Source organism: Diuraphis noxia, unplaced genomic scaffold (genome assembly GCF_037042655.1).
Source record: "Diuraphis noxia isolate RWA-SAM2 unplaced genomic scaffold, SU_Dnox_SAM2 contig0001, whole genome shotgun sequence".
Classification (NCBI taxonomy): Eukaryota; Metazoa; Arthropoda; class Insecta; order Hemiptera; family Aphididae; genus Diuraphis; species Diuraphis noxia.
In genome coordinates, this window is record NW_028301711.1 from 85,242,596 (window position 1) to 85,265,216 (window position 22,621).

A 22,621-nucleotide genomic window follows, 5' to 3' on the forward strand; every position below is an offset into this window, starting at 1 on the left:
TAGTGAAACATGGGCTCTTTCATATATGTATATTTATAATAGGTACCTACTATTATATTTTATAAAAACATTCAGTGGAAATTTAAGAACAAAAAAATAGGGGACTGGACAATAAATAATAAATAATATGTATACAATAATTGTACCTATTGGCTATTATACATTATACATAAATCTAATAGTCATAAATACTATTTTTTTACGTAATATTTTTACGAATTGGAAAACCGTAAGTAAAACATATTGTAGGTATTAATGAAATAGTCATAATTATTAAGTTTTTAATAGTCAAAAGCTAAGTAAAAAGTAAAAAATTATAATTGAAATACACATTAAATGTGATTTTATGTTTTAAAATATATAATTCTAAAAACACCTAAGTTATAAATGTATTTAAAACTGTCAGTCAAAAATTAAATCTAATAATCTAATCAGAGTATGGTTCAAACTGAAAGGGAGTTCGGATCTAAGAACCCTCTAGTTGGACAGTTGGGAAACTGATAATTAAACCAACACTCAACAGAAATATAGAATAATATAATACCTATATATTAATATAACTTATTTATAAATATTTAATTCGATTAATTATTATTTATGTTATGTAGACTAATATATTATTCGTCAATTGTTCACAAATCCGCTGTAGGTATCGTTTTGTGCAGTTGTGTTCGACTATTCGTAATATAAATTATATAACTCATAATACTTCTCCGTGCATTTACCATGCGGATTGCGGATTATAGATAAATTTGACTACACATAATATACCTATACTAATTAGACTATATTATTAGCCATGAAGTCTATACAATTGTATGATATTACTATATGAACAATGGACTAGTTGAACTGTTGAAGATAATTGCAACTTTTGGATAGGTATCAATATTCAATATTATACAGTGTGGGCACGCGTCTTTAATTTTACACAACCTAATATAATTATTATAGATTAGAGATATATACTTTTTCGATTGACCGGGCCTTGATACCGTATTTTATACTTAATATCCAATAATATAATATGTATATTAAATTTATATTATCATGTTAGTACATTTTCTTATGATAATTATTTTTTTTTTACAGATGTCTATGTAGAAAATACGCTGATAATGTGACAAACTACTGTTAACTATTACAAATATCTGCAATTTAATCTGAATCTATATATCTGAGCTGACCTGAGCAACGTGGTTAACATTAAGCCAATAAAATATATTATTACTTACTGCTAAAGTTAGTTTATTATTAAGAATTTGAATTTGTGAAAATATCGTATTTCAATTTTTGTATTTGTCATTAATTTCCACAATATTTTTGAGAACTTCGTTTAAAAAAATAACAGAGGCAAATATTATATTCGTGAATTTATTTACCAATACAGTGTTTCATTAGTCATTACTAATTTATTAATATCTAGTAAATAGTAAATACATACTGAATATATTTTGTATCTAAGATTAACCTACCTACACGGTATAATGAAACTTCCTTTAGAACTTAAATCTTAACTAATAAGTCTTATAAGTTAAAAATAACAATATACTCGTAAGTATTATAGTAGTTATATAGTTTCATGTTCGATTAAATCAAAAATACCCATTGATAAATGATTATTTATCTACTAATTACTATAGTCACCATTGTGATGACGTTTATAAAATACCTACGTTAAAAAAGATTTTTTACAACCGAAAAAAAAATCATATTAGGTACTACCAATGCCTATATAAACGATATATTTTCTATTTACGTTTGCGTGCAACGAGGACAACAATTATAATGATAATAAAAAATAATAATAATACATTAAGATTTCGAGAAGTATTATTATCGTCCTAATTTAAAAGTAGTAAAATAAAAACTATAAATTAATTATCCATTTATTTTTAAACATATATACTAATATAGTCATCTTCAAGTCGTATAAGTACTTACATATATATATACCTACCTAAAGTGTAATATTTTTAATGAAATTAAACGATTATAACGAATATATTTATACGCTTGATATCAAATAATTAAATAAATAGATAAATAATCAATTCACACAGTATACTATTTAATATTTAAAGATTATGATAAATTGATAGTATTGCCATTTTACAAAAATAAGAAAAGTGGACTATAAAAATTATGTAAGTGTTTATTTATTAATTATTATACTTACACAACGTTCGTCGTTATTAGAAACCTCTACTTCATTATTATTTTCTTCCGATTCTTCTTTTATCTCCAATTTTAGGGTATTTTCGACTTTTTTTTCTTGTTCTCCTTTTGCACTCATCTTATTATCCAATAGCCGGACTTATTCTCAAAGTATGCTAAAGTTTATACCAATAATTACAATATTATCTAAAAGGACATTAGGTATTATATTTTGTTATTATGTATTATTATCAAATTTCTAAAATAGTTTAAATAATTTAATAATTTAATTGGCTATATGTAATTAAAAATATAAGAATAAAACACAAGAAAAAACATCATATTTCACAACAGATCGGACTCAGCTCTAGAACCAGACACACAATCAACTACCTATCAACATCATACAATTTATAAAAGATGTACAATTATATAACTTAATTTAAGCTACGCAATATTACAATGTAATTATGTAACCACAACTAGCATACCATTCTGTAAACGAATTTTAACCAAACCAATGGCATGAGCAGCCGATGTTTTATGTAGAGATCAATAATAAAAAAGCGGGAAAGTGGATGTCGCTCTGCTGTACAGCAGGTTACAAATGGGTTACTCTAATGGATGGAATTAAATTTGAATCCAATGATATTATATCATTGTATACGAAAAACGATTCTGAGCGAAGACGGTTTATCTGTCTAGGTCCTAGACTCTAGGATATATTATAAATTATTAAATATTTTCAAATCTTAGATTTAAAATAAAATTTTTTATGAATTTTTAGCTTAAAATAATTTTCGAATTTTTGTGATTTTTACGTATGTTGTCAAAATTAAAATTTGAATGATTGTAAAAAAAAATTTTGACTGAATTTATTTTATTTTTCAACTGAAGGGTCCGGTGCAAGAACCGGCTATCTTCATTTTTTTTGAAAATGCATGTTTTTACATTTTCTGATAACAAAGAATTTTGTCAACATTTCTGTGCAATAATCGGCTATGTCCGTTCATTAGATAGCCTAATATCATACAAATGGAGATGTCTGGTTTACAGTTACGGTGCAACAACCGGCCATCTCCGGAGATACCCGGTTATTGACGATTGGATCTGCGCCGGGACAGATCCCAACGTTCCAAGTGATTACCGCGCATGCGTCAGGACTTGGCATTTTGACAACATAATTTCTTATCAACGATTTCTATTCTTATCAGAGTTTAAAATTTAATTAATAATTATTATTAATTACACAACAATAATTGAACAATACAACATTACACAATAATCAATATTCGACATTCGTTTCGTATTTCGTTAATAAATAATAATAAAAATCAATGTAGTCATTGTACAATAACCATAGACATATTCTATGACAATAACACACAAAAATACAAAAAAAAAAAATTATATAAAATATAATATAAATGTTGACATTTTGTAGTATCATATACTTATCTTATTGTATCCTAATGCTTAGTATTAACCTTGTAAAAACATTTAAGAATACATTTAATTTAATTTTTTTAATAGTTTGTGTATTTTAAAGTGCATCATTACCTACGATTTATACAGTTAACAATAAAGAATTGTAAAAAATGTTTGTGTTATTATTTATTAAATCATAATAGTAATCCACAACAAGTTGTATACAATTGTTCAACATGTCCACCATAAGGCAATGTACAACTAGGAACAAGTCCAATTAATTGAAATGATATTTGGTAATAAAATTATAAAATATATTGTTGTATAAAAATGAAATTTTTATTTTTATTTAGACTATGAAAAAAAGTATGCTATTATTCAAATATTACATTAAAAAAAAAAAAGCTACTGACTACATTATTAGTTAACATATATATTATATATACATGACAGAATATTTAATATTTCAAATATTGCGCGGGAAATATAGACCAATAAGAATAGTGACCTTCACGACTATGATAAGCATAGAATTCATTGATAAGAAATTATGTTGTCAAAATGCTAAGTCCTGACGCATGCGCGGTAAGCACTAGGAACGTTGGGATTTGTGGGACGGGTACAGTTTTCCCGATTTTGATAACAACTGATAACATCGAACCTGATAAGAACGAAAAAAAAAGGCTCTTGCCAACCTATAAAAGTTAGCACAAATCCGAATTCCCGCATCGTTAACCAGCAATTATATAAAAAATAAAAATATCAGTTTAATACCAATAGTGATTTTTCGAAAAATTCATACCAAGAAATTTAGTCTTCTATAAAATAAAACCCTGTTTAGTTATATTTTAATCAGTGAAGTTAGGCTTTAATCATTATGCATTTAAATTTTATTTTAATTCATTGATCAATGTCCAATTATCTTAAAATTATTTTAAACTTTATATTATGATTTAGATTCATTTTATAAGCAATTTGGCTTTTAAAATCGTACTAAAGGTTACCATTGTATTATAATATATTATATTATTATAATATTGTAATCTTTTGATTGAAGTGCAGCTAATATTAGAGAATGTATTTAAACTTACTGAGCTATAATAATTAAATTGTGTATGCAAATTTGAATATGCCAATCAAAACTAATTACTATTTAGTCATATTTATTAGAAATGTATATAATTTATTTTAATTTTTAAAAACATAATTAACTATGGTAGTGTAAAAATATTATTAAATTCTTCATAGGCTTAAATTATGGATTATATATTTTGTTAATCAGTGGTTGAATTGGAAAAATAAATAAAGGTGGGCTCTAAATGAAGTTTAACAATTAAGCTAATCAATTTAATAGTAACCCTATTCCTTGATGAATATAATAATGGGGTACGCTTTAATTTGAAGAAAAGATGAAGAGTAGCTCAGTCCCTCCCGCGTCCTCCCCCAATTCAACCACAGTTGTTAATTAAATAAAGGTAGCATAGCCAATTAGAAAAAATTTAGTAAAACAATATATTATAGTATTCATACATCCAGTAATTGAATTTTCATGAAATACATTTTATTTGTTTATTTGTAACTTTATAATAACATACATTTTTGTGTGATAAACTATTCTATTTATTTATTTATTTAATAGATATCAAACGTTAAAATAATTTTTGCTGTATTGATAAGTAACAATAAAATTGTTAGTAATTTCTTATATGTTAATAGTTTTTAAAATATTTTATAAACAAAATTATTTTTTGAGACAAGTATTTTTGTAGATAATAGGTATAATAACTATAATATAAATATAATTTAAATTATAAACTAAACTTGTAATAGGTGTTGTTTATATTATAACAAAATGGTAAATTGCTATGTGCTACAAGCAGTTTTTTTTACTTATTTATCAAATTTATAATAACTATAATATTTATGTACATATTCTTATTGTGTAAAATTGTTAACATAATATGAATTATAGGTATCATGCTTTTTTTAGTTGGTAAAAAAATGAAAAAAATGATATTTATTTTCTTTAAATTTTATATACTGAGTTATATTTTTAATTGTTATATAAATTATATAGGTATTGTATTTTCTTTATAATATTACCACAGTAATAATATTATTACATTGTAAGTAATTATTTTTATTGTTTTACGTAAAATCATATTTTGTTTTAAATACGAGTATTTAATATTTTCAAAGTGTTACATTTAATTACTTTTCTAATTGTTATCTAGTGTTATATATTTTATTTTCCTTGTACTATTCCCTAAAGCGATATTAGATATTAAGTATTTATTTTGATTTTTTGTAATAAATCATATTTGGGTTTTTTAACATTTTTAAATTATTACATTTAATTAATTATTATGTTGTGTTCCTGGTAATTTGTTTGCCTATACACTGTTACATAGGTGGTAACTATAATATAATACTGCATGTACAAAATCTATTAGCTTATACATTTTTCTAGTTTTTCAATATAACTAATTATCTTAACATTAATTACGAATGTTCAAATACCTACTGTGTTAAAACTAGGTTAAACTGTCCAATGACTGATGTTTTAAAACTGAACTTTGTGTTATTTTTAATGTGTATGATTCAGTATCCTTTCAAATGTGTTTATTATTATGTATTATCCATATATTTTGGAAAATAAATTAATAATACTGAATTTTTGAACAAAATATTAAGTTCAACTAGTCCTTAATTGTTAAATAACTGGAATAGTTATCCTAACTTGTTGTCTAACATGAATTTATAATATATAAGTACTTATAAAATAAGCATCTAATTATCTTAACATCAACAATTGTGTTTAAGAATCCCATTATAAAAATGTAACTATTTTAGATACTTAAAAAAAAAAATGTAATCTACAATGTAACGTTTACGACTCATGGCCATTGTAACCGATGTCTTTTGATCGATAAAAAAAAATGTAACTATAATGGATTGAAGAACACAACAGAAATAGAAGATATTCTAAACTAATATTTAGTATAATAAAATAATATACAACCTATACAGAGTGATTTTTTAAACATGCTCACCTAATTTGTATGCATTTATTCAAATTCTGATTTTTGAATTTTTAAATATGCTTGAAAACCATATCTCAAATTTGAGATTTTTGTACCACTTAAGAATGATCCTGTAACAGACAACAGTACAAACTTCTGTTTTTTCAAATATGAACTTTATTTGCTACTTATTATTCAGCAGACATTTATTGATGTACTTATCTAAATAAAAATTTAGTTGTTATTAAGTACCTACTATGTATTAATTGGATTAAGTAGCTACTAGTTATCAGTGTTAGATTAAATTAAGTTAACCAATAAGTAATAACCCTGTGTGGCTGTGTCCTGTGATCTATAATAAGTATATTATTATTGCTTTACAAATTAGAATTAAACACTAATTATATATTCTAATTACCATAATTCAACATTTCAATACCTAGTATAGCAGTTTGTGCATAAATAATAATTAATAATAATTGTATTGTGGAATAATTTAATTACTATTCAGTATTCATTCTTTTTTCGTGGTTATATTTGGAACGCAAGTACGCAACTAGAATGCAACAAATATTTTACTTTTGAGTTTTTGATACCTACTCAGTTTATGTATTTTATTAGGTACATATTAAACATTAAAATAAATTAATGTACCTATCGTACGTATAATAAAAAATAAAAATTCGTTATTAGAATTAAATTAGTAGGTACCTAGGTGGCTAGGTAGTAAGGTATGTAAAATAGACCTCAAACATAGAGACTGAGAATAGAATGATCGAGAATCAACAAAACAAACTACAGTTACGTTGTTGGATTAAGATTAACATAGGTGCCTATCTACTGTTAAATACGTTTTATAATATTCAGGGAAGGTAATAGTTTTGTGATGTAATCGTGTAATAAACTAATAAATATAATAATATGTGAATATTAAAATGCAATTTCCACTAACTTTCAAAAATTATCATAGTGTGCAGTGGCACCGAACTAATTTTTTTTAGGTGTGGCAATGGACATTAATTTATATCCACCCTCCACCCACCTACCTCTATGCAGTATGAAACCTAAGCCATGGGGGGCAAAGCCACCACCACCCCAAAGACACTACAGATTTTTTAACTTGGAAAATATAATTTTCATAAATAAATACCTATATATTATTTACTGCATTTTTGCATTATTTCAGTAGGCTACCCCTTTATAAATGTACACACAAAAAGTGGGGGTAAAGTCTATGTACAGCATAACTAGTCGAAATAATCCTTCAATTTCAAACTTTGGGGGTGGTTTCCAATGTAAAAGTGAACATCCTTGGTGCATTATAATGGTCAAAAGTTAACATTTTCCAACAATTTTCAAAAAAATGGAGAAAAACAAAAAAAGAAATGAGCAAAACCAGTTTTCGACCAAATCGGTTTACTTATATGGTTGCAATTCAAAAACTAACCACTTTAAATACTTGAAATTTTCACCAAATGTTTATGTTAGTATTATCTATATTCAGTTTAATTTTCAAAATGCTTTGACTTTTTTTGATTTATTTATAGACCACTGAAATTTTCGATTTTTATGATAATTTTTTTTTGAAGGGTCAGTAAAAAAATTTTGGATGACCAAAAAAACTTGAAAATTTAAAACAAGGTTCCTCATGAGTTATTCTTATTGTAGCTAAAAAAAATTAAAAATCATTAGAGACATTTTTTTTTTATAAGCGTTTATAGTTGAAATTTTTACAAAATCTGCGAAAACGCGAAAATTTGCAAGTAATTTTGAAGTTGAAAAATTATAAATTTTTTTGCGTTTATAACTAAGGATTAAAAATACAACACTAAGTTTTCTATAAGTTTTTCTTCAAGTAGCTATAGAGAAAACTCGATGCATCATTAAAGGAAAAATTTTAAGTGCTTTTGAATTTTAAATTTTTACGAAATAGCGTAACGATAACGATTTATCCTCAAACGATTTTAAATATTTGTTATTATTCAAAAAGTATAAGTCGTAGATACTTGAAAATTTCACCAGTTATTTAAATTGGCATTTTCTTTACATGATTTAATTTTCAAAATATTTTGAAGTTTTTTGAGATATTGATAGACGACTGAAATTTTTAATTTTTCTGAAAATTTTTTTTTTGAAGTGTCGATAAAATTTTTTTGGCCCTATCAAAATATTTGAAAATTCAATACAAAGTTATAAGTTATTCTTATAGTGATTAAAAAATTATAAGAATACATAGGCACAATTTTTTTTTAATAGCATTTGAAGTTCAAATATTGACAAAAATTCGTCAACCCATGAATATTTGCAAATTATTTTGTAGTTCAAAATTTATAAAATTGTTTGTATTTATATCTAAGGTTAAAAAATTCAACACTAAATTTTCCATAAGTTTTGCTTCAAATAGCTATAGAGAGAATTTGAAGTGCCGTTATAAGTAAAATGTTTTGAGCGTTTGAGTTTTAAATTTTTATGAAATCGCGTAACGATAACGATTTATCCTCAAACCAGGTATATGTTATATGTATATGTATGATATAAGGTATTATAAATTATGATAACTACATGCAATGTTTTTGGAAAAATTGATTAACCATGCCTTATGCAAAATGCGTCCTAAAATATTTGTTTCAAAATAGAATATATGACAATATTTAAATATAATATATCCTAGATTGACAAATCATCTCCGTTCAGAATCGTTTTTCGTATACAATGATACCTATTATTGCATTCAAATTTAACCTACCCTAGTCAGAGGTCCACCCCGCCCCCTAATGTACAGCAGAGCGACATCCACTTACCCGCTTTTTTGTAGTTACTAAAATATATTAATTTATAATTTTTTGGAGATGAGTGTTCAGTTTATGTGAATAATTTGGCCATTGGCTGAACGATGGGGGTGCAGAAGTCCCCTGTCCAAGTTTAAAATGTGCACTCCCAAAAAGGGGGAAAGTGACTGGCCATCGTCATATGAAAGTATACCAAAAATGATGAAAAAATACCCTTTAAATAGTTGGTCTAACTTTTTTATTTTTAAATTATAGGCAATTAACTTTTTTTATCAAAACTAACCTATCGCTCATTTGTTTATATATCTTAAAAACTTTTCAACATTTTGACTTAATTTTGGTATTACAATAATGTTTTCTTTTTATCCTGTTAGAAAAATGTCTACCAGAAGCAGTGCTTCGATTTCCACATATTATATAGGTAGTATCTTTTTTTTAGCAAATTGGATCCAGGTGGTACTTAAAGAAAGTAATTTTTTGATTCTCTTTTATTTAACGCCACAGTAAAAAACCACTGAAAAATTACGAAAGAACTGGATTTCAATTTTGCTTTGCAAAAAACGCTTTATTTATCACCATAGAAACGAATAATATTTAAATATCAAATAAAATAAAATATTCTTTCGTCCGCTCAGAATCGTTTTTTTATCGAATGTAATCATTGCATTCAAATCGAATACTGTAAGACTACACTATCCTGTCCGAGGACCGAAGGACGATGGACAAACTTTCTACACCGCAATGCTGACCTACTCTTTTTAATTTTAAATCTATTTCAGTGTTATATAAACTACAATACTACATAGTACATACACGCAATTAAACAAGCAATGTGAAAATGATTATTATTAAACGGAAAAAAGTTATCATTTACTAATTTACTCGTAGTAAATATTAAATTATTTGGAGTACCTACCTAATCCTTTTAAAAATTCAAATGTTTGATAAAAAAAATGTTTACTTTTTCAAATTAATAAATCGGCAGGACCTAGGATCGACTGGAAGTTTTTTGAGGACATGGTGAAATGTGCGGATATATTTTATTATAATGGTTAATATATATTCGTGGAGATCATGAAATTTTTATTTGAATTAAATTAAAAATAATTATATCTACCAATTTTATTCATCTAATAAAAACATTGTCTACAATATTAACTGTAGACATAGCTACACAGTTTAACACATCCATGTAGTCTTGTGTAAACTACTTTTGAAAAGTGTTTGGAATAAATACTCGAATACTTATTATGAAAGATATATTTTATATTTTGATTTGTGTCACTCTATTCTTTCAAGGGCTACAACAAAGATTGTTACCAATTCATAAATATTAAATATTGAGCGATATATAACAAATAGTTTGAAAAGTGAACAAATTTCAAATAAATATAATTTTCATTCAAGCAAAATCATGTTAAAATATTTAGTTCTCATTTTGATCATTTAATTTTGTTAACCTATAAATTGTATTAGGTACCACTATAAAAACAAAGTATGTATGTTATTGTATATATTTTACATTGGCAGTTATTTTTTTTTTATAAATGTAATATGAAAACTAATGGGATGAATGGTGTGGTGGTGTGGGGGCTTTGCGGCTTTGCCTCTATGGGCCAGTGAGCTTTTCACTATTTGTGCACCCCAAAAAACATTGGTCTAGTTGCGCCCATGAATTTGGCATTAGAAGTTCTTTTCATCACACATTATGGTAAAAATTAATTTAACATGATAAATGTTTATTCTAAAATGTTGTTGTGTGTTGAGGTATATGTTTCATTACTCATAAACTTAATGTTCATTTTAATCGAACTTAATTTTCAATAGCTTATGATTACATTCTATAATTCTCAAGCACTGTACTAAGGGGTGGCGAGGGAAGGCTTTAGTCCTCTCTAAAAATGGTCCAACCCAAATAAACCAAATATAAAAAATATAACATAGCCCCACATGTTATTTTTATAATAGATAAATTATTATTTTTAAATACTTATAAAATATATTTTTTAATTTTTAAAAATTAACAAGTATTTTATTTATTTATTAGTTAGTTTATTAAGTAACTACTAAAAACAATAATTTAATTTATATTGATCAAACAAAAGTAAAAAGTACCTAGTTCAATAATTCAATCATAAAGGATCATCATGTTATAAAACTAAAATTAAATATACTTTAATTTGTACATCATTTTTAAAGTTGTTATTTGAAGTCTGTATTTAAATATTTCCTTATTTACATAAAACAAAACAGCCTTTTAGCCATATAGGTAACATTATTAAAACATTGTACCTACAATGCATATATTATCTATTGAGAACTTAGAATTAAAAAAATTTGGTATAGTGTTATAAAATTTAAATGTGTGGTATATGTTAAAATAAATTAAATTATATAATTAAGTAATCTCTTTTGTTTTTGAAAAAAATAATGCATAAAATGTATCTGCTCAGCTCAGAATCCCTTGAAAAAAAAGTTTAGTGCCAATGTGCCATTATACTATTATAGTTAAGTACAGTATAGTGTAGGAATATTGCAAGAATTTGGATTTGTTTTTTAAATTAATGTATTATTTTGATTATTCTGTTTATTAAACACAAAAGAAATTCACTATATCAATTAATTATTTTATTATCATTGTAGCAAAATACAAACAAATCTAACAAATTTTATATACTTATACAATTAAAGCAATTATAATATTTAATATGCCTTATTATACCATGTATTTTGTAATTTGTTGTTAGTATATTGATAACCATTAGTTATAATTGATAAGCGGTAGTTAGGTTTTTAGATATTTTAAAGGCGAATAAAAAGGATTTTAGTATTTTTATGTTGGCAAAGTTGGTCGGGTAAAAAAAAGCAATATCTTATGCGGGAATTTTATTTTTCCAATGTTGGCTAAACTGATCTCCCGAATTTTGATTTTGATGATATCTGCTGTTATCAAAATCGGGAAATCTGTACCAGCCCCGGGATTTGTCCCGGCGCAGATCCAATCGTGGTTATTGCACCGAGAGATGGGCAACACTGTATAATAGTGCGCGAAATGATATTATTATAATATTATTTTATCACTTATCACTTATCAGTTATTATATATTTCGTAAATTTACTAATTACTATTCGTTTTTCGTTATACCTAACTTATAAGATTTATATTTGTTAATTTAAATGGTTATTTACTGTTATAACTTATAGTCGATTATAATATATTATAATACATCTTAATTTTGTTTTTATTATATTATAATATTACATCATGAACGATGATGCTATACGTAATATTGTACTCGAAGACTGGGATGTATCATCGTCAGATTTGGATGATTCTTTCGTAGACCCCGATTTTGTTTTTGAAACGATCAATAGTTTATCAGATAGCGATGACTTAGGGGGTATTCTATGTTTAGATTCCGATGCTGAAAATGAAACACAGCAGCTAGATGGTCCCGTTATTATTGAAGGTACTGAGAGTGATAATTCCGATGAAACAAATGAAATTACAATGCCCAAAGGTAAGAAAAGAATTTCAAAACCTAGTCTTTGGAAAAGAAATTTAGTTAAAAAACAAAGAGCTTCAGGTGAGGAATACAAAAGTATTTCAACAAATAAAATAGTTCCAAAACGTGTTACAGGTCCAGCATGTAAATGTATTCTTAAATGTTTTACAAAAATTACAGATGAAAATAAATCGTTGATAATAAATTCTTTTAATGCAATAGGCAACAAAGAAAAACAAGACACATTTTTATGTGGTCTGATAAGCGTAAATAATGTCCAAAGGCATAGACCAAAAGTGCCTGGATCGCCCAAAATTAAAAAAACAGTTTCATGTTCTTATAAAATACGCTTAAGTCACAGCGAATTTATTGTTTGTAAAGTTGCTTTTTGTTCGTTGTTTGGGATTGGGAAATCAGTAGTGGAGAGACTTATTAGCCATATTAAAACTTATAAGCCAAGTCCAGAAGATTTACGAGGCAAACATACGAACCGATCAAATAGAATATCTACTGACATTACATTTAAAATAAATGCCCACATAAACAGTTTTCCTAAAATCCAGTCTCATTATAGCCGATCTGACAACTCCAATGTTAACTATTTATCACCGGAACTTAACATTTCAAAAATGTACAAGATGTATTTAGAAAAAAATGAACCTGAAAAATTTGAATTAATACAAAGAGGCGAGAAAAATATTAAACCCATAGTTAAATATGATTATTTTTCTGAACATTTTAAAAACAATTTCAATTTATCTTTTGGTACTCCAAGAACTGACACGTGTCAAACTTGTGACCGATTAAAAAATTTAATTGACCATGAAACTGATCAAGAACTAAAACTTCAGTTTGAATTAGAAAAAGAAATTCATATAAGCAAAGCAGAGGTGTTTTATAATGATTTAAAATTATTTGTTGAAAAAGCTAAATCGAATAAAGAAATCGAGGTATTAAGTTTTGATTTTCAGCAGAATATGCCATTGCCACACATTCTGTGTGGTGATGTATTTTATAAACGCCAAATATGGGTTTATAATTTTTGTATTTATTCAGGAAAGACAGGCCAATCATACCACTACATGTACGACGAGTCGATTGCCAAAAAAGGACAAAACGATTTCATTCACGATTTTCTTAAAAATAAACTCGCGCCAGGTGTAAAAAACATTTATTTATTGACAGACAACTGTAGCTCGCAGAACAAAAATAATGGCCTCTTCCAATATTTATATACAGTAATTCAAACTAAGATGTTCAACTTAGAAACTATCACACATCGGTATCCAGAGCCGGGTCATAGCTTTTTACCGTGTGATCGATGTTTCTGGTCGATTGAAAAAGTTAAAAGAAAAGTTGAAAGAATATATGTACCAGAAACCTACAAAGAAATTGTAAAAAAACATCCAAAAAATTTCATGTGGTAGATGTAGCTCGAGAAATAATTTTCAACTTTTCGGATTACATAAGACCGTTGTTTAAGAAAACATTAAAGTGTTAATAACCGGAAGTTTACCATTATGGCCAATAGGCGTATGGAATATAAAATGGAAGGCTTATTCTGTACTGTATACCATAATTCAGTAGGATTCGAAGAGTTTCATCTACAAAAACAATCATCTATATTGAAGTTCCCCGAAGAAAACAATTTACCACTATCACACCCAGAAATTTTAAAAATCAAAGAGGTTAAATTTCGGGATGTCCAAGACCTGGCAGCGAAATATGTCCCACCAAATTATTTATGGTTCTATAACAATCTAGTCGTTGAGCAAAATTCCGAAAATTAAAATAATATAATGTTCCTAATATTAATATCACATTATTTAATGTTATTTTCATTTTTTATTAAATTTTCATATGGTATGAGTTATTTTATTTAATTTTTTAAATATTTTGTTTAATATAATAGGTACCTTTTACTTAGATACTATTGGTTTAAAATTTTTATAAAGTATGAGTTATATTATTTCGTTTTTTAAATATTTTGTTTATTATAGTATCTTTTACTTAGATACTATTTTATTCAATTGTTATAAAGTATGAGTTATTTTATTTCGTTTTTTAAATATTTTGTTTAATATAGTATCTTTTACTTAGATACTATTTTCTTAAATTTTTATAAAGTATGAGTTATTTCATTTCGTTTTTTAAATATTTTGTTTAATATAGTATCTTTTACTTAGATACTATTTTCTTACATTTTTATAAAGTATTAGTTATTTTATTTCATTGTTTAAATATTTTGTTTTACTTGTAATACCTAGTTACTCGTTTTTTCTTTTGTTAAAATATGTTATATATTAATAACAATGTATTAATAAAATATGGTTACGTAAGTTGGTTTTGCAACAATGTGTTTTGTATTTTGTATCTCCTAACACTTTTTTTTGTAGTTAAAATGTTTGAATTTTCGACTTCAGTAGTGGCGAAGTGCAATACATTTTCCGATACATCGAAAAGTGAACCTAATTTGTTATTTATATGTTAAAGAGGTCAAAAATTAAGGGTAAAACAAACAGTAATATTTTTTTTTTCATTTTTATAAATCATAAGATTCGGTGCAATAACCAGCCATCTCCACATTTTTTTAGTGAATTTATTATTTTAAATCAAGAATATGTTGCATTACTATATACTGTTTTGTAAAACATAACTATAATACATAGTTTTAAAGTTTTGCAACTTTTTAATATTTATGATTATATTTTCAACTTAAATTGATTATAGTTCAAAAAACGAAAAAAACAAAAATTTAATTCGGTGCAATAACCAGGCATCTCCGTGTTTTTTTATTTATACTATTTAATTAATGTACTTAAAATAATGTAAAATGTAAATTTATATATACATATAGATAGCTCTTCATACGGAGAATTCAATTATGTTTATATTATATTTATACCTCAATTAGAAATATATTTATTTCGTTGTTTATTTCTACTGAACAATTTCAAAAAGTGGAGATAGCCTACTGCTATTGTAAAAATATGTTAGGAGCCTTGTATCAAATTTTCAAATCTTAGATCTAAAAAGAAAAACTTTTATGAATTTCTATCTAAGATAATTTGAACATTGCCGTAATTTTTACGTATTTAGTCAAAATTTGAACTTTAAATGCTTATAAAATAAAATCGTGCCTATGTATTTTTAATATTTTTAACTGCTATTGTTACAATGTATTAGAAGCCTTGTATTAAATTTTCAAGCTTTTCTGCCTAACAAATATATTTTTATCGATATTAATTTAAAAAAACTAATAATTATCGAAAATTGCAAATACCTATGAATAGTTCAACTTAAGTTGACAATATTTGAAAATTGCATGGTGGATAGAATATACTCAGTGCTTGATTTGGGGGGGACGGAGTCCCCCTTCTTTTTAAATTTTGACAAAATCAACTTAGCTTTTTTGGTGTAACTTAAAAATAAATAATCGTAAATAAAAAAGTTTTCCTAAATTATGTTGATATGCCAATTTTCTATACATGATACATTTTTCAAAATATTTTGACTCTATTTGAGCTTTTTATACCCATAAGAAATTTTAGTTTTTTTTTAAAATTATTGGCAATAAATAATTTTTCACCCGGTCAAAAAACTTTATTTTTAATTATTATGAAGTTATAAAATTGATATAAAATCAGTTTAAAAGTATCAAAAATGCATTAGCACAATTATAATAAAGTTCATCTAACTCTTGACAATTTACAAATTATTTTTAAATTAAATACCCACTTAAATTTTAAATATAGGTATATAAAAAATTTAATTTTTATAGCTAAAGATAGAAAATTTAAAACAAGATTTTTCATAAATAGTACACTACTAAAAAAATATAATTTCTATATAAACGCGATTTTTAAGCAGATATTTTCAGTCAAAATTTAACGAAATTATCTAATTAAACAAAGAATAATGATTTATTGTAATATTGTTTTATTGTAATTAAAAAGGATAATTTTTTCTGTGTAGGTACCTACTTGAAACTTAATTAAATAAAGTATATTAACATATTTTTTATACACAAAGACGTTTTTAAATATTGATTTAACTAAAACAAACATACTGTATTACTAATGTCTAATAATAGCAACAATAATATATAATATAATATTTAGAAATATAGGCTGACAGATCTGTCTTTTCTCAGAATTTATCATGTGTGCCTAATAATAAATTGTACATCATTGAATTAAAATTTATCATATCTATTATAGTGATTCACTTGATTGTATAGCAGAGCAATAACGAATTGCTAACCATTATAAAACTGATAATATGATTGTCATTATTACCCCTTAAACATTTAGGCTATTTGTGACAATGATGATAACAGACACACAAAAAAACACTTATCTATGTAAAACTAATTCATTGAACACTCCGCTCAGGGCCTAAAAAAATTCAGCAAATTATGCTTGTCTATTATAACCGTAATTAATTAAATAAATATGAATATGAATGCCGAAATAAAAATATGATACCTATTAGTTATTATAATTATGAATTATTATTCTATAACTATCAAATTCCGTCTTTTGTTTTACCAAAATAATTGCAATAATTTATACAAATGATTATTACACATTTATCTTTACAATATATTACATATTAAAGTCTATTTTAACAAGCAGTCACACTTATAATTCATTGAGCCCATTGTATTTATCTTTAGGCACAGCCGTGAAGTTGCAAATTACAAGGACTATAGATCTAAAATCTTATTTAGTACCCCATTTGAAATGAAATATACGAGTTTTGGAATGGTGAGTAGGTACCCTTGAAGCAAATATATCTTGCTGGAACAAACTAAATCTGAATGCAGAGTGTAGACCTTAGAAAAAATTATATTATAGCCTTTCTCAATGAAAAACTGTTTAAAATTAGAGCCGACATTAATTTAAAAATAGTCGACAGTGACTAATGCATTTATTATGCTCTGTTTGATTGTATCATTTTTACTTATCACCAATAAAATCAATTACTTGAAAAAAACAACGTCATAAAATATTTAAGTTAAATTATACATATTTTTTTAAACTCGTATAACGTCTAGACTCAAAAACTTATAGTAGTAATTAATAAATGATTTCTTTTAGTCAATGTTGCTTTTTATATTTGAAATAATTTTTTAAACAACTAATTATTCAAAAATAAATTAAATGAAGTTAATTTATGTTTAAAATCATGACAAAATTAAACTATATCTGATACCTATTATGCTGTATTAGTGATTTCTTACTTATTATGTATATTTAATTTTATAAAATTTGACAACAGATTTAATATCTAGGTGCCTACCTAATTAGTCTAATATCTACTTGAGTGCATTTTATAGGGCAGAGTGGTGAATATTTTGTGTTTACAATGTTAAATATTTTTTTATGTCTGACGTGACCTTTTGGATTTCATGAATATTACCAAATTATTTTGTAATTATGGGTCCACAAAGTTTTCAACTTTAATAACTCAAACTTGAAAAAATTAAAATTAAATAGATTGATGATAGGTTAGTCACCTTTACAGTAACCTGTAACTTTAAAGTCTATTAATCATAAAATATGCACACAATTTTACGCTATAGATCTTTAAATATTTCAACGAAATTGTTTATTCAAACCAAAAATTACAAATTGTGTTACTATTCCAAATATTGTTTGTTTTTCGTATTAATTTTAAAATTTTTATAAATACGTAAATTATTATTTTCTAAAAACCATGATATTTAAAAAGAATCTAGATTCATTTTAATCTATTTATACGATCAACATATAAATGTAGGTATCGTCACAATGGTATTGACTTATAATTAATTAATAACGACTTGTAATATTATATTATTGTGATGATTATTATCTACTTAACGTATTACGCTATTTGTGCAAAAATTAGTTTTACGTAGGTATTACTGCCTTATAGAAAATCTAACTACCGCCTAGTGTCATCTCTCTCCAGTCTCCACTCAGATTCATTTTCGTATGCAAAATTTATTATTATAATTTTATTATTGAATTCAAATTTATCTATCTATTTTATTCATCACAGTAGGTACCTATCACCTAGGTACATAATAATTATACTGAAAGGCACACCACACTTACTACACAGCAGAGTGTCTTTTCAGGTCTTTGTATTGTTGTTTATTTATTGTAGGTATACTATAAAGCTTAGATAGCAAAATACATATTTTAGAATAATTTCAAATAATTTTAAGTTATTGATTAAAAAAAAAAATCTAAACTAAATATAACTTTCATAAAAGATATTTTATTTATATATATATATATAATATATATGTAATATATAGGTAGGTACAATGTTTTAATTTATTTTTTTAATAATATTAAATAGATCCAATAGTTTAATATGTTTAAAAATATCATTAAAAATATTAATGATTTCAATGAATTAAAAATGTTATTCAATAAGTTAGTTTTCAATAATCATTACTTAATAATGTATGAATATACTTTCTATGCATATAGTTGAGATTTTTTTGATTTTTTATCAATCTTACATAATGTACTTACTAATATTATGGATTTATGTAAATACAGCAGCTCTTCGAAAAACGTTCTACCCTGATAAACGTTGATAAGTAAATGACTAAATAACGTTTTTAGCAGTTAAACATCTAGTGTTTACATTTTTAGGTAGCCCAACAACGGTCCGTTTAGACCCGAACGATCAATCCCACTACAGCGTGACCACCTCTATTCATACTCGTTAAAAGTTCTTTGCCCCCGTTGAAAGCTCTAAATAAATAAATTATTATTTCTCACCAAACAAACGGCTATTTTTAACACACGAATTTTTTTTTTCATTATATTTTGTTAGTTTTCCATGAAAAATATACCTGAATGTATATTTAAAAGTATATTGTTACAATAAAATACTTGGGCAATATTATTACTTTTTATTAGTTTGTATTAAAATAATTCACCTTTATGAAATTAAATGTAAAATAAATACGAATACCTACCAACTAATGTGTTATAATTTATAGCCAATAATGAAAATTACAATTAGTACGATTATATTTATTGTAACTAATGTAACTTATCTATTTATTGATGAATAATATTTAATTTATATTTGGTTTATAGTTGTTTTCAGGCCCGTATTTAAGGGAGGGCTCGGAGGGGCAATTGCCCCTGGCGTCAATATTAAAATTAGGTTTAGGGGCGGCAAAATATTGAAATGGTCAAAAATTAAAATGTATTTCTAATACGAAATTATAATATATAATTAGTTTAATAAAAAATAACTATAATAATATAATTATAATAAAATAGATTTTGAATGTAGAATGTACCTAATGAAGTTTTTATTCGTTATCAACTCGAATGTCAATAAAATGCTTTTGGGCATATTGATGTTGTAAACATATGATTCGTATTTAGTTCTACCGCTTCTACGAATTGTAGATTATGAAAAATACATACTAAAAATAGAAAATATACAGTTGTGGTATTACTGGTATTGCCATGATATAAGGAGCTACGAGTCTACGGCTGCCGATTATTGACAATTTACACTACTATTATTATAATATTATCGATAACAAAAATCAAAACACAATTTTATTATTCGTGAACGAATGCTTTAGTGCTGTACTTTGTGTGTGACGTATCTTAGTTATGGCTCCAAGAAAAAATAGGCTTAGTGGGGTTGAATACAAGAAAATAGCTAAGCTCAAAGAATTCAACTTGAATTAAGTTGTTCGAAAAACTATTAAAATCGACACAATGTTCAAAAGTAAGTATTTTATTTATATTGACTGTAAAGTAAACTTATAATAATATGAAAATTATATAAATACATAATAAGTTTAATTTTTTTTTATTAAAAAATTAAATATTATTACACTAAACCAATCCTAATGATTATATTATTGCTGAAATTTAAATAGCTAAAAATAACAGTTGCTCAAAAGTTAAATACTATAATTATACTCCAAATTATATGAATTTTATTATTAGGTAGTTTTTAGTTATTTTATTACTATATAAATCAGGTATTCAGTTATATTGAATAAAAAATGTATTGTATTTAAATTATGGTTAAACACAACTAGTATTTTTATAATTTTTGATTATACCATTATATATTTCTACTCAGAGTCAGGTATGGTTAATAAATCTGCTGAACAACTTCAAACTAGCCCTATAGCTATTTGTGATAATTTGGATACCCAACCTTTATATGTCAGACAAAACAATATTTCCATAGAATCAAAATCCAGTGAAATAGTCAAGTAATATTTAACAATTTAAGTGTCTACCTAGTTTTAATTTTTTAATAATTTGTTTTATTTTCTAGTCCTGAAACATTTAATCCTCAATCATTAGTTGTAATCAATGAAAAATCTGTTGGTCAATCCGAAATTGACCCATCGGTTATTTGTTTTTTGAATTCTGACCCTTCATGCTCAGAACAGTCGGAGCATATAAATATTTTATTAGAACCAAATTCTACTGATATACCTGGGTAAAGTTGAAACACTAATTCAAATTATTATTTTTAAATAAATTCTTACTTTACCTAGTTTTTGACGATTATCAGGTATGTGCTATCGAACGGTGAGCCAATTGAAAGATTTATTGGTTTTTTAGAAAATGTTGGACATAAATCAGAAAATCTAGCAGAATCAGTTAAAAAAAAATATAATTTAAATGTTTGTTATTTTAGAGGCCAATCTTATGACAATGCTAAAAACATGTCTGGTATTTATTCAGGAGTTCAAGCAAGAATAAAGCAAGTTTCACCGTTAGCTGATTTTGTGCCATGTTCGGCACATTCTTTGAACTTAGTCGGATCGTGTGCTGCAAATTTCTGTAAAGAAATAAATGATTTTTTTATTTTTATTCAAAATATATTTGTATTTTTTTCTTCATCCACACATCTATGGCATAAATTAAGTCATTATTCTATCTCAACTGTAAAAAGTTTATCCACCACGCGATGGTCAGCAAGAGAAGACGCTTGCCACAGTTTAAAAAAAAACTGGAGTTTTATAAAACAAGTATTAGAAGAACTAATAAATGATGATTATGAATAACCATTTGTACGGTCTGAAGCCAGAGGTTTAATTAGACAAATGAATAAATTAGAAACAGCATACATGACTGTATTTTGGAGTGATATTTTACATACATTTAACAAAACTAGTCTTCTATTACAATCTGTTGATATTGATATAAGCACTGTTGTTCTTTGTGTAATTCGTTAATTGAATATGTTCAAACTTTATGATCAATGTCTAATGATTATGAAAAGTTGGCAAGAACTATGTTTGACAATGATGACTTAATTCCTGACTATGAACACAAAAATAGAAAACGTAAGAAACGTAATGATGAATCTATTGAACCAGATGCTATTTTCAACGGACGCAAAAATTTCAAAGTTAATACCATTTACATTATTTGTGATAATTTAATAGAAGAACTAAAAAAAGAAAAATTGTATTTTAATGTGAACCTTGAGCTTAAGTTTCAAAAATTTCTAGTTGATTATTCTCAATACACTACTTCCAAAACTCTAACTTTTTAACAAAAGATTCTACTTTGTCAGTGATTTGAAAATGTTGTCAGAACACAGTTTTTAAGAGTTAAATTTAGAGTGTTTAATTTCAAAAAAACATCGGAAAAGTATGCAAGTTTTTGAAGCCATTCGTGGTCGTTAAATTTTAATGAAAGTTGAAAAAGAATGG

The 22,621-nt window shown here is 25.4% G+C and overlaps 1 protein-coding gene and 2 pseudogenes across 2 annotated transcripts in view; 2 read left to right on the forward strand and 1 right to left on the reverse strand.

Moving 5' to 3' along the window:
* Positions 1 to 2,311, reverse strand: part of LOC107170352 (CD151 antigen-like) — a 50,287-nt gene extending 47,976 nt beyond the window's left edge. The window contains exon 1 of the mRNA XM_089219811.1: positions 2,180 to 2,311. Coding sequence (XP_089075937.1) covers positions 2,180 to 2,296 — 117 coding nt within the window. The 5' untranslated portion in view covers positions 2,297 to 2,311. The remainder of the gene's footprint in view (positions 1 to 2,179) is intronic.
* The window catches only part of LOC149062218 (uncharacterized), a 510,544-nt pseudogene that overhangs the window by 354,364 nt on the left and 133,559 nt on the right, over positions 1 to 22,621 (forward strand). The window lies entirely within an intron of this gene.
* Positions 12,663 to 14,693, forward strand: LOC149062241 (uncharacterized; annotated as a pseudogene).